Genomic DNA, 14,049 nt, shown 5'->3' on the forward strand with positions numbered 1-14,049 from the left:
ATTTCCTAAACAAGAAACCTGGAAGCCATCCCATATACACCGTCTCTTCCCTATTCTGTCATTAAATCCTATTGCTTCTACCCTTCAATATCTCTTGACATACTTTCTCCTTTATTCCCCTCCTACCCACCCTTGGCCTAATTGGTTTCTAGATTCCTGCAGAACCTTTGTTCTCCCAGCTGCCAGTCTGCCCCTCTGCAGTCCATCATCCTCACTTCCACTACAGGAACATTTTCAAAGAAAAAGGAAACACGGGGTGCCCTGTCACACTGTCTTCCCCACCGCCCGCGTGAGCCTCCTGGGGCTCCCCCTTTTCACCCCAATGAGAAGCCCTCTGCTGCGGCGGCTCTTATGCACCACAGTTTTCACAGGGCAGCAATTCGGCGCAAGAGAGGATGGGAAGGGGAGGAGAGAGAGGTTTTTAGAAGGGGCTTTGGATTCAGGACGTGTTTGGAGTCTAACTCTTGTTTGTCTAGGAAGTAACAGCCTCTCTGGGCCTGGTTTCCTTGGGCGTATCAAGCTCTACCCCAGCCCCACCGCAGCCCACCGCCCGCCGCGTGTTGAAAGCTTGACTGGAGGTTCCCTGCAGGCAGGGGCACAGTGTGTGCAACGCTGCATCGCCCGAGCCTGGCACAGGGAGTGGCCCGAAAAAGCTGTTAGTGACTGAACGCAAGAATTTTCTGGTTAGCAGACGACTGGATGCAGCGGGCGCGGCGCCTGCACCACGCTGGGGGTCCCGGTGTCCGGGCTGGGCCGCTCCGACTCCGCCCGCAGCCACCGTCGGCTCAGGGGGTGCGATGACCGCGGCGAGGCCCCTCCCCGCCTGCCTCCCGCCGCCCGCCGCCGACCAGGCGCTCCCTCCCGGCGGCTGGCGAGCCAGCTCCGGACATCCGTCCCCACCTTTCCGCTAAGCGCGGCGCCCGTGGGGCCTGCCTCGGCGGTCAGGTCAGCGGCCTCCAGCCTCGCTCTCCAGCCCCAGCCCGCAGCCGCCGCCGAGCGGAGCGCACCTGACCCAGGCGGGCGGGGCGGCGGGCGGGGCGCGGGGCTGACGTGGCCCGCGGCATGGAGCGGGCGTGATTCATCAGCAGCCGCGCCGGGGCGGCATGGGGGCGCGCGCGGCGGCCGCCTAGGCGCCGAGGGCCAGGCAGCGGCGGCGTCCCCGGCCCGGCTCGCCCGCGCTTCTCTCCCTGTGGGCGGCGGCCCGGCGCCTGGAAGGTCAAGATGGAAGAAATCCTGAGGAAGCTGCAGAAGGAGGCGTCCGGGAGCAAGTACAAAGCCATCAAGGAGAGCTGCACCTGGGCCCTGGGTAAGCGCCCGGCACCTGCTCGCCGCGGCGGGAGGGCCGCGCGGCCGGGGCTGAACCCGCGCCTCTGCGCGTGGGGCTTTCGCGGAGCGTCGGTCATGGGTGCCGTTCGCGCGATTGCGAGAGTCGCCTCGGGAAATTGATGTGGGATTTGAGAGTCTTGGCTCGGGCGTGGACATCAGCCGCCTCCCCTTCAGTCTCTTTCACTCTCCGAAACCTTCCTCGGGAATCGCTGTCCTCTCTGCCTGGCGGCCACCTTCTCCGGGTCCCGGCGCTGGGGACGATGCTTCCCCATCGCCGAGTTAGGCAGGACCCGGAGCCGGTGCGAATCCTGGGGCCTGACAGCGAAGCGCCTCTGGGGAAAAGGGAAGTTAAACCAACAACCCCGATGTCGAATCCTTGGCGAGTGGAACCAGGAAGGAAAGGCTTGTTTAATTTGATTTTCCTGATAGAGGTCAGCTTGCTAAGTGTTAGCTTTCATGGTTATTGCACATGAAAAATAACATACGGACGGGGATCATGTTACCTCTGCAATTCTGTTGTGGTCTGCCCTTTAGACAGGTGGGATTTTAGGGTTGTGAGCTGTGCTAGCATTGAAGTAAGTTCCAGGGAGCAAATTTGTGTTTCTCATCAGACTGGGGTTGCAGAACTCAGCAGCGGAAAAAAACGGAAAGACATTTCAATTAGGCGGGGTTTGGGCAATCAAAATGGTCAGGATGGTAATGCAAATAGATCAGAAGCATACTGTGGGTGATGGTGATGCCTTTTAGAAACGAAAGGCCAAGAAGAAGTCACCGCAGCTAGCTCTGTGGGCTCCTCGCTCTGCCTTGCAGGAGCCTGATGTGATGCCTCAGTTGCCACTCAGTTGAAAAATGAAATTGACTCCCTTTCCCTTGCAACCAAGAACCATCACTGTCTGTCATGACACTGTGTGTGCTTTGATGCAGCCTGAGATAGAGAAGAGCCTTTAGCAGGCTTTCCACTAAATGTAAAATTTTGAGAGCGGTTTAGGTGACTCAATATGTAGATGGTCTTAATTCACATGTTTGGGTGTGTGTACAGATAATTACAGCAGCATCTTTTTTTTAACCTGTGCCTATCATCACAAAATTGTCTAGAATATTGTCTAGGAAGTTTGTCTTGTAAGTAGAACAGGCACTTGACCATTTTAGCTTACTGTTAAAGAAAAATGGACCAGAAATCTGAGAGAGCAGCAAGGCTCTTAAAGCCACAGTTGCCATTGTCATTCAGCAGAGTGATTCGAAGCTAGATTCCAAAATGCCTCTAATGAAGAGTCACAGATGGCTGGGTAACATGATAAAGCAGGGCCCAATTGTGCTTTAAACAAGCCATTCCTAGTATTCGTTATTATTTTGCTGCAAATTAAGCAGATTTAGATAAACAGGGAGGAGGAGATTAATCTAGTATTTTAGTAAGTTTGAATACTGACGTCAACATCTTATTAAGTTAAACCACAACGTTGCTGAGTTTAAGTCCTTTAAAGCCACTGGGGAGGCTGAGCATTGAGGCAGGTAGATTATTCGAGTCAAGTCTGAAAGAAACTAGCCTGAGTGGATGTGCTTCCTTTCCCGGTGATTGTTCTGTAATTAGCAAGACAAGACAGAAGTGCATGAAATAGTTAAATAATAGTGCAGGGCATTCATTGTGCAGTTGGATTGAACAAACCAGGAAAACAAGTCAAAGAAGGGAGGATAAGTGTGGGGTCCATGGATTGGGGGAGAATTGGTGTGAGCTGGTGGGGCTTTTGAAGTAGATTTCACTTGAAGAATGGGGAAGCTATGGGTTCCTTCTTTCCTTCGCTTCTTTATTTAGGAAACATTTATTAAGACCACCCTGGTAATGAGCAGTGGGATATATGGATGAATAAAATGTCCCCTATAAGGAATTTGTTAGAAGGGCATGCTGGAGACATGAACAAAGGCCTGTAGAGATAGGTTTTCCTGTTGTCTTTCCCACTCCAGTCCATTTCCACTGCCCATCACTGTTTAGATTACAAAACACCTGTCACTCTTCAACCCCCATAATTTATTTCTAGATTAATGTGTAAATTCCTCAGAATGCTCTTCAGAATCTAGCCCCAGCCTCTGTTCTTGTCACTCCCCAACCAAGATTCAACAATCTAGTGGCAGTCAGCTGAGGCACTTTGTTGAACATGCTGTGCGGCACACTTCTCTCTTTGCCTTTGCTCTTGCTAGTCCTTCTGTAGGGAATTCCCTTTTCAGGCTCAGCAAGGTCCATCTTGTTTAGGAAACATTCCCTGAGCTCCTCAATGGGATAAGTTGTTTGTCTGGGTTCAGATCCTTGCCTTGATGACTCTCTTAGAGTACCCACTGTTTGGGATAATAGTTGATTGTGCGCACAGGTAGGCTCTGAGGGGCTGTGTAATTGACAAATATGTTGGGTGCAAGAGACACAAAAGCTAGTTTAAGCTGACTTATACGAAACGGGATTTATTTACTCCTTTAACTAAAATACCCCTTACAAGAATAGCTGTGATTTAAGAATTAGACACTGTTTCAGGGATCTTGTCCTGCTCTTTGTGGGTTGACTGACGTGCTCTGCGTGGGTCTCCACAGTTTTGGGCTCATGAATCAACACATTTAGACCATCTCATGAAAAGAGGCAACAATAAACTTAGACCATCTCAGGATAACAGGTCTCATCCCCCACTTAGACCATCATGGGAGGGGGAGGTCAACCCCTACTTAGGTCATCATGGGAAAGGGGGTTTACCTCTCACTTAGACCCTCATGAAAGAGAGGGGTCATTCACCACTGAGACCCTCATGGAGAGAGGGGTCATCCCCCACTTAGACCCTCATAGGAGCAAGGGGCCATCCCCTACTTAGAGTATCATGGAGAGAGGGGTCATCCTCACTAGACCCTCATGAGAGAGAGGGGCCATCCCACACTGAGACCCTCGTAGGAGAGAGGGGTCATCCCCCTCTGAGACCCTCCTGAGAGAGAGGGCATCCCCCACTTAGACCCTCATGGGAGAGAGGGGGTATCCCCCTCTGAGACCCTTATGGGAGAGAGATCATCCTTGATTTAGACTCTCATAAGAGAGGGGCATCCCACACTGAGACCCTCATGAGAGAGAGGGATCATCCCCCTCTGAGACCCTCATAGGAGCAAGGGGTCTTCCCCTACTTAGACCATCATGGGAGAGAGGGGTCATCCTCACTTAGACGCTCATAGGAGAGAGGTTCATTCCCCACTGAGACCCTCATGGGAGAGAGGGGGTCATCCCCCTCTGAGACCCACATGGGGGAGAGGGGGCATCTCCCTCTGAGACCCTCATGAGAGAGAGGGGTCATCCCTTACTGAGACTGAGACCCTCATGGGAGAGAGGGGTCATTCCCCACTGAGACCCTCATGGGAGAGAGGGGTCATCTCCCTCTGAGACCCTCATGGGAGAGGGGTCATCCTTACTTAGACCCTCAGGAGAGAGAGGGTCATTCCCCACTGAGACACTCATGAGAGACAGGGGTCATCCCTCACTAAGACTGAGACCCCCATGGGAGAGAGGGGTCATCCGACTCTGAGACCCTCAAGGAGAGAGGCATCATTCCTCACTGAGATCATTTTGAGATAGGTGATCATCACCATATTTAGACCATATCAAGAGAGCTGGACTTCTCCAGTCACTCCTGCTTGATCCTTGGTTTCCCTTGTTCTCTTTGTCCTGAGGGTTCATGTGAGTATCCTTGAACCAGTCCTCTAGTCAAAGAATGGAATAGAATAACTGGTTTAGGCCTAGGCTACAAGTTCCACTGAAATCCAGAGCTGGGGAAAAATGGTTTCCTGGAAGTAAAATTAAGATGCTTCTTCAGAAGCCAGGGGAATGGATACTGGTCAATCAAAACAATACATGTCAACAGTGTAGTGAGCTCTTTAGCACAGGGACTGCCGTTTATGCTTCTTTGGTTGCTTCTGCACCTATAGTGGAAGGCAGATGTTCAATAAGTAAATCAATACTTTACTTGTTTGAGTTTTAAATAATATTCATCTTTTTCTATTTATAAGAGTTATATATGTTCACTTTAGAATGTTGCAAATAATGGAACAACATAAAGAAAAAATTAAAATAATCTGCAGTCTCCCTATCCAGAGATAACACTGTTGACATTTTTGAGTCTTTCCCTTTGCAAAAGGTCATACCACGTATGGCATATTGTCATGTGTTTTTTAACTTTAGCATCTTCTTCTACTCTGTCTACTTTGTCATGACACTTCTCTGAAAATCAGTGTTAATGGCTGCAGAATAACTAATAAGGCATATGTATGTATCTTCTCTTCATTTAGTGTTATCTGGTTGGTTGTTTTTGTTGGTGAGGAATGGCCTGGCCAGGGAGTAGAAAGGAATGAATTGGATGAAGGGTTGGCTTGGGGAAAGGCAGAAAGAACTTCAGGAACTGGCAGTCCTGGGGGCTTGTGAGCTAGGCTGTGATGGGATGAAATAGAATTGCAGAACAGGAGAGCTGGAAGCAACCAAGTCCTACTTTTAGTATTTTATATCTATCAGGGGCCTTATGCAGAATGAATGTGGAAAATGGAGGAGCGGGGAGAGAAACTAGAGGCACGAAGGCCAAGTAGGGGAAGAGGGAACATCTATCCAACCAGCACCCTTCTCTCTATCTACCCACTTGCTTTTTCTTCCAGCCACAGGTTATTACTTCACAGCCAAACTTCTTAAAAAGTGTAGAAATTGTATCTGTGTTCTCACCTTCTACTCTGCCTTCATCTTGCTGTCATCTGCCTTTCACCTCCATCATCCCACCAACTCACAGTTACTGAAGAACAGTAACATACAGCCATTTGGCTGGCAGACCATTCTCATTCCCATCTCACAGGTCCTCCTGGTGACACTGGACACAGCTGGGCACCTGCTTTACCTTGACTTCTATGATCACACCCTACCAGCTCCATCTTGGTTCTTGAGTCACTCTGTCTCCTTTGCTAGCTCCAGATTCTCTCCCTAGCTGTAAATATTTGAGTTTCTCAAGGGTTAGCTTTGAGCCCTCATCTCTTACTCCCAGCTCTTCTGGAGTTGAACACACACATACCCACAGCTTCGGCTCCATTTCTGAGAATGTGATGCCCGCATTTATATCACTAGTCGACACCAGTGCTCTGAAACCCACACCCCGCAACTTAGCTACCTACTGAACATCTCCACCTCAATGGCTCGCAGGCACTCAGCTCAACAAGGCTCAAAGTGACCATGTGCTCTTCCCCACCTCTACCTCACTGCCAAACCTCACTCACTTCTAGTGTTTCTAAATGATCAGTTGATGTCATCACCTGTCCAGTTGCATTAACTTGAAATCTAGAGTCATCCTTGATACATTTCTGTAATTTGCCATCTTACCTAGTCCGTCACCCAAGCTGTGCTCATTTTTACCTCCTAAATATATGTCAAGCCCGTTCACGTCTTTCTACCTCTGTTGCCAGCTCTCCAGAATAAGCTGCCTTCTCTTTTTATCTGAACTTCTGCAACACCGTCCTAACTGCTCCTTCCTTGTCTGCTCTAGTTCTTTTTCCCAAGTAGTGTCACCTTGGAAACCCCAATCTTTTCATGACATGCCATGTTAAAACACTGAATAGCATCCCATTAGGATAAAAACAAAAGTCCTTGGTGTGTTCTGTCCAGCCTTACATGGCCTGGCTCCTACCTGCCCCACAGCCTTGTCCTATACCACCCTCATGAGAGAGAGGGGCATCCCACACTGAGACCCTCATGAGAGAGAGGGGTCATCACCCTCTGAGATGCTCATGAGAGAGAGGGGTCCTTGCTTTCTGAATTTCAGCCACACTGATCTTCTTTCAGTTACTCAGCTACACTGTGCTCCCTCTTACTTCATTAATTCAGCAAATATTTAGTGAGTACCTACTATGTGCCAGGTACTGTTCCAAGTGTTAGGGATAACATGGTGAGCAAAACAGGCAAAAAGATCCAAGAGTTTACAGACTCTTGGAGAGATGACAGCCAGTAATCAAGATAAATAAATAAAATATACATGACAGCAAAGAGAGTGATAAGAGCTAAGAAAGGGAAAACATAAAATGCTGAAGAAGATAGGAGGTGCTTGGAGTAAAGGGAGAGTTGCCATTTAAATAGGATATTCACGGAAAACCTTACTAAAAGGGAGGCTCCTAGTTGGGAAAACATCTCATGGCTTTGGGAAAGAGCAAGGAGCCAGGGGGCTGGAGTGAGGGGAAAGAAGTAGGAAGTGAGGACTAGATCATGCAAGTCCTTGTTGGGCTCTCTAAGGATGAGATGGGGAGTCATTTGGGGTGGAGGAAATGCTCTCATTTGGGTCTTGACAGGGTCTCTCAGGCTACTGTGTTAAGCAGAGACTGCAGCTTCAGGGGCAAGGCCAAAAGCCAAAAGCCCAGGACAGAGGCTGGTATAGTCATCCAGGTGAGAGAAGGTGGCAGCTTGGACCCAAGTGGCAGGACAGAGTCAGGGAAGATGTTGGGATTCTCCAAGCATTTCAAACTTATTATTCCCTCCACTTGGAGTGACCCCTCCTTATCTACTTTAAATAAATCATTTGTGGTCTCATTACCCCCAGCAGGAAGCCCTGACCTTACAGTCCACAGTAGGACCTCCTGTTCCACTTTTGCCTAATTCCCTGTATTTTCCTTCTTGGCGTTTATCATGCTTCAAAATGAGAATGTGCACTCCATGAATTCATGGATCGTGTCTGTTCTCACCACTGGGTCCCTAGCCCAGGACCTGGTCCAGTATTTAGTAAGAGAATCAAAGAAGGGAGACAGGAATTGGCACTGGCATCTAAGGACTGTGTCAGGCCCTTTGTGATCATGATCCTATCAGCTCCTCATAAGCATCCCGGGAGGAAGGTGTCATTGTCTTCTTTCTAAAGATGAGGGAACTGAAATTTACAGAGGATAAGTGACCTGCCCCCATCCCACAGTGTCACAAGCTGGAGCGGAGCTGGGACTGGAACCTGGTTCTCTTTGCTTTCCTTCTTGATGCTTCCATGATGCCCTCTCCCCAGCTACCATTCTGTCCTGGGTGCTTACAGCAAAGCTGCAGGCCATTTTTCCCTTGACCTTTGGATGCTCTTCACCTTGGGTTCCACACTTATCCCATGTGCCTGGGAGTCTCACTGCACTTAGAGGCGTAGTTTCATGGTGGCTGCTGTGTGATGGCCCTTTCTCTTTTCCTTTTCTTCTAGCTTGCTCTTAGCCTTATAGAGCTGGGCACTGTTACCCAGCCTTGATTGACTATATATCCCTCTGTCCTGTGGGAAAACCATGCTGATCTGGTTGTTCACTGTCACTGCCTTTCCTTGGGGAGCAGCACCGGCTCGTCCTGGGTGCCAGTCCCTGCTGTGCTAACTGGTGAGCTGTGCTGGCCTGTGTGGCCTTTGAGCTGCTTCCTGTACCTGCATCGCAGGGCTTCCCTTTCTTGTCATCCTGTCTCATCTTAAGCATTGACTTCAGTCCTTCATCTTCCTCCATTGGCCTTGTCTTCACAGTACCAAGAACCCTGCTGAACTCATCTTTCTGTTCTGCTGATTAATTGTCTTTCTGAAATCCACTCTTTTGCCCCACTGGACACATCAACCCCAGATCCTACCAGGCCTGTTCTTAGCCTTGAGTCTCTGATATATATATATTTCATATTTGTTATTCTCTCTGATCTCTGAACAAGGTAGGAAGAGACGTTTCTCCTTCCCCAGTGAAAATAATTCAGATAGACAGGGCTTGTTGACTCTAAGGAGTGAAGAAAGGGGTTAACACAATTTGAGCTGCAAGACTGGAGACAAATTGGAAGGATTGAAATAGTACAGTTTTTGGGGGAAGAGACTGGTGAGCTTTTCATTATCTCTAAAATTGGAGGCAGCAATAATGTTAAAAATCCACAAACAATGGCAAAGTATTGAACATCCAGGTTGGATTAACGAGATTTGGATGTGAGCCTTCCAATCGATATCCTAACTATACTGTGATTTTTTTTTAAAAGTTTAATCTACCATGTCACAAATGTGTATGAGAATAATGAGATGTTGTGTAAGTCCTTTGTGAACTTGAAAGTCTTTCACAAGTATGAATTATTGTGTAAGGATATTGAAACAGTATTTTCAAGGAAACAGCTTTTCTTTCTCTATTTTTATTACAAGAATATGGTATCTTAGTCAGTTGTAATTAGATTCAGTGGTTCAGATTAGGAATTTAACTATTCGTTGTTTATCTGTATAGGGAAATGTGCCCTAATTTTTAACTTTCCCCTCCTAGTTTGCAAGGTCCAGGGAAATCTCTGGGGCTCTCAAGGGAAAAGGATTTTAAAATATGAAAGACTTGCATGCAGATAATTGAGAATTGACTAGTTTATAGTTAGAGGAATTCCTGGGGAAAAGAGAAACTAACAGAGAAATTCATGTACAATGTATATTCTCAGTGTTTAAATATTTATTTTTAACTTTGTAATTTTTCTTTTGCAGAAACTCTAGGTGGTCTGGATACCATTGTCAAGATCCCTCCACATGTACTGAGGTAGGAGATGGACATTGTATAATATCACAGAAGTCAATATTACCCGCTGAAGGCCCAGATAACCACATTGGTTTACAGCGTGTCTTAGTTTGTTTTGTGCTGCTATAACAGAATACTATAGACTGGGTGATTTATAATGAACAGAAATTTATTAGTTCATGGTTCTGGAGGCTGAGAAGTCCAAGATCAAGGGGCCACATCTAGCGAGGGCCTTCTTGCTGCATCATCCCAAAGGTAGAAGGATAAAAACAGGGTGGAACAGAGAAGAGAGAAGGGGACTGAATGCACCCTTTTCTAACAAAGCCCCACTCCTGTGATAACAGCATTCATCCATTCATGGGGCAGAGCCCTCATGGCCAGATCACCTCTCATTAGGCCTGACCTCCCAATACTGTTGCATTGGGGATTACGTTTCCAACACTTACTTTTGGCGGGGACACATTCAAACCATAGCATAGCATTTTACTTGCTGACTAAAGGCTTTCTTGCACCCATGAGCTGGAATATTTCATGAGATTAGCATGATGTGAACCTGATTGCATTCGCTCCACCTGTGTGTAGAGGGAATGAAATCAGTGACCTAAAGGAACCAGCCATGGAAGTCCATGATAAAAGGATCAGATTGGTCAAGGAGAGACATGATCAAAACTTACATGAAGAAGTAGAAAGAAAATTGCACTCCCTGTGATGGGGATGCACCCCTACAGCAGGTAGTGTGGATTTAAGCTCTGATTGGCAACCCTGGCTGGACATCATCTGTCTGGTTGTGAAGTCCACAGCCACATGCAGCAGCGTAGAGATAGGGAGCCTATTTCCCTACCTTCTTCCCTTCCCACTATAACTTCCTCCAACCCTCACTGGGAGAGAAATGCCTGCCCTCTGTAGAAAAATTGGAAAGAACAATACAGCAAAAAAGAAAGTTGTCCATAACTACATCACCTAAGGATAACCACTGAAAACAGTTTAATAGAGTTTCTTAAATGTCTTTTTCTATACACATATATTTTTATCAATTAATATAAAATTGTATTCATGACTTTGTTGCCTGCTTGGTTTTTTTTTTTACTCAATACCATATGAAGAATATTTTCTAATGCCAGTATATGTTCTTCAAATTAAAATGTTACATATACTTCCATTATATGGCTGTAGCATAATTCATTTAGCTGTTTTCCTATTGTTTAATAACATTCGGGCTGTTTCCAGGGTTTTCTTTGAGATTATAAAGTATATTGGACTATAACCCTTTGTTGAGTATGGTTTATGTTCTCAGGATATTGTGATTAGATATTTTCTCTCTTTTTAAGTAGATTGAACAAAATTTATGTTTCTATCTTTTTAAAAAATTCATTATTTTTCCTGTAGTAACTGCTACAGGTTTACATATTGTAAGGGAATCCATGTGTTAAACTAAGTGCATTTTTGTGTGTACAAAGCTTATACATGAACAGAATGTCTGGCAACAACATGTTTGTCTAGCAGAGAGGTGGTGCAGCTGGGGTGTCCAGCGCATAGGAGGATGTGAGGACTTTCTGTGAGCTGTGAAGGCGTGGATAGTTTAAAGAAGTCAATTTCCTGGCCCCCAACTTCTATAAGTTCCCTTTCTTAAAACTGATTTGCTTCAAAACTGACATCGCCACGTCTCCTTTTCCACCTCACCTTTTACTGTCACTCTGCTCCTGCTTGACAGAGAAAACCACACCTGTTACCCGCCTCTGTCTTACAGTAGTGTGTTGTCCTGGGGTACAGAGATCTTGTTCCACCCACAAAGAACTATGAACATACTAGTGTCCATACTGGTAAAGGGAGTGATTATAAGGACCAGGACACATATCATTTTTCAAGTTATGTAGTTTTAACTTCTTGGCTTTCAGCAGTATTGAAGGAGCCATAAGATGATAGACGAAAATATTTTTTTGATGATGTCTCCTTCATTCCCTTATTATTTATGTAAACAAGGTGTCTTACTGCATACAACTATAAAGGTAAAAAAGAATTATATGGAATTGGTGCTAAATTCTACCTTATTATATAGCAATGGAAAATACTTCTTCATAGGCATATGAACTAACTGGGAGAAATATAAACAAACTATTTCTGTAGAAATGTATTTTTAATAAAAGTATATTTTCCATGCTAACCATATTGACATGTTGATAAATAATTACTAATGTTCTTTGGACAAATTTTGTGCATTAGTAATGATTGCTTACAATTGAACATTTTAAAGCCTTATGGTTACAGGAAATATTTTAAAAATTACTTTATACATACTTTTTCTTAACAGAGAAGTATAGTAGGGAGATTAATAAAAGCCTTTCTAGCATTAAAATATATTGGAGAAAAATGTTTGGGGAAAATGGAATCGAAATACAATAAGCTCAAGGAGAAAAATAACAATACAGCATTTTTTTTACTGTTAAAGAAGAGTTTGTTCACCTTTTTTTGATGGATGAAGGTGTTTTTCAAATTGCTGTCATATTCACGAGATACATTTCAAGAGTGATATGTTTTAATTAAAAATTTTAATAATTCAAGTATTCCAGAATTACAGACTTCACAATTATGATGAAAAAATTTGAATGCTAACTTAAAGTATGTGAAAAACAGAATCTTAACATTTTCTTAGTGACCACATAAGTAAAAGAGTTTGATAAACTCTGCTCTAAAGGTTGTTTCCTCATCCAAAGTGTTGTTTAACTTAGCAGTGAGGTTTTCTGTGGTTCTGGGTTTGTGATAAAAGATCTGTCTTCAGTATGAGGAGCAACAGAAGAGGTTTCTGCTCCACTGGCTGGGAATGTTTAAAATTGTTGGGCGCATACATATATTTAGAATCGTTACAGTCTCTTGCTTAATTGATCCCTTTATCATTATATAATGACCTTCTTTGTCTGGTGTTCATGTGTATGTGTGTGGCTAGAAGAGCTGGAGAGAATATGGTTTCAATGTGTCCAAGGACATATTTTTGGTTCTCCTTTTACTCATTTGGCTTTATTTTATTCAATGATCTTTTGCTTTACCCCACAGCCAGCTACCTATCTTGTGCACCTGCAGGAGCTGTTCACAACACTGGTGGGAGGGGTGCCAGATGAGAGACTATGGATGAATATACGCATATGTACATGTCTTTACATATTTTAACCATTATTAGAAATTCAACTCAGAGTATTTCCCCTAATGATGAAGATTATCCTAATGTACAAAGATACATCATCTTACTATTCAAAAGAATGGACATTATTATGTTTCAGATGCACAATGAGATCTATCAAGCATTCTTGTACAGAGAATTGAACCATATGAATGAGACACAGCAGATGTGAGCCTTGCATTCAAAGGTGTTTTTTTAAAAACAATTTTGAAGGAAGAGAATGAAGATATACAAAACAGACAACATTGTGATGTGGTAGCAAATGTAAATTTATTATAGACTTCTATACATTTAAGGAGGTTTCAGTTTGTGATTCACAATAGTGGGGAACCTCTCAAAGCCTCTTCTAAGATACAAGAAGCAGCCATAATTAGAGCAGAAAAGAGATTGAATCAATACTAGTCTGATTTACTATTCCATGTTATCATTAGGGAAATGATATAAAGAGGAGACATACAGTAATGGGCTTTTCCACCTGTGTTGTAAATTAGTCCTTCTTTAATCCTTTGATTCCTCTTCCAGGCACTTTAAACCAAGAGAGCATTTACTCTGTTAAATCATTATGTTTAACATGGCATCCTTCTATTTGAGCATCTGCTAAAAAAAAAAATCCAGGTACTGTAAATATTTGTCTGCTCATTGAGGAGAATTTGGATATGTTATTTTTTCTTCCATTATGCTTACATTTAATATATGGGAAAGAAACCAAGATTATAAACTATCTCTTGCATTCTTCTGATTTTGAATTCAGATTTAGTTTTCATTTCTGTTACATAATCACCTGGAGGTGATTATTTGCAGATTTTTAAAATTGTTTGTTTTGGAAAGGGCTACAGGGATCATTCATAATCTTGAATACCTTTGCTCTGCTTTTTCCTATTTTTTCTTTTGCCACTGATTTGTTAATTTCATGTTAAATATAGTCCCATTCTCATAATTACTAATATTGTTTTGGTCAATTGTGTACGTTAGTAGTGGTAGCTTAAATCAGAAGAACCCTTGAAGAGCCTGTGTTGAAATTGAATCCTTGAGAGACCTATGTTGTATTA

The 14,049-nt window shown here is 44.4% G+C and overlaps 1 protein-coding gene across 1 annotated transcript in view; it reads left to right on the plus strand.

Annotated features, from left to right (window-relative positions):
• Nucleotides 1-1,098: 1,098 nt before the first annotated feature.
• ARFGEF3 (ARFGEF family member 3) overlaps nt 1,099-14,049 on the plus strand; it is a 190,869-nt gene continuing 177,918 nt past the window's right edge. The window contains exons 1-2 of the mRNA XM_055265344.2: nt 1,099-1,306; nt 9,798-9,849. Of these exons, the coding sequence (XP_055121319.2) occupies nt 1,222-1,306; nt 9,798-9,849 (137 nt within the window). The 5' untranslated portion in view covers nt 1,099-1,221. The remainder of the gene's footprint in view (nt 1,307-9,797; nt 9,850-14,049) is intronic.

Source organism: Symphalangus syndactylus, chromosome 2 (genome assembly GCF_028878055.3).
Source record: "Symphalangus syndactylus isolate Jambi chromosome 2, NHGRI_mSymSyn1-v2.1_pri, whole genome shotgun sequence".
NCBI classification, from domain to species: Eukaryota; Metazoa; Chordata; class Mammalia; order Primates; family Hylobatidae; genus Symphalangus; species Symphalangus syndactylus.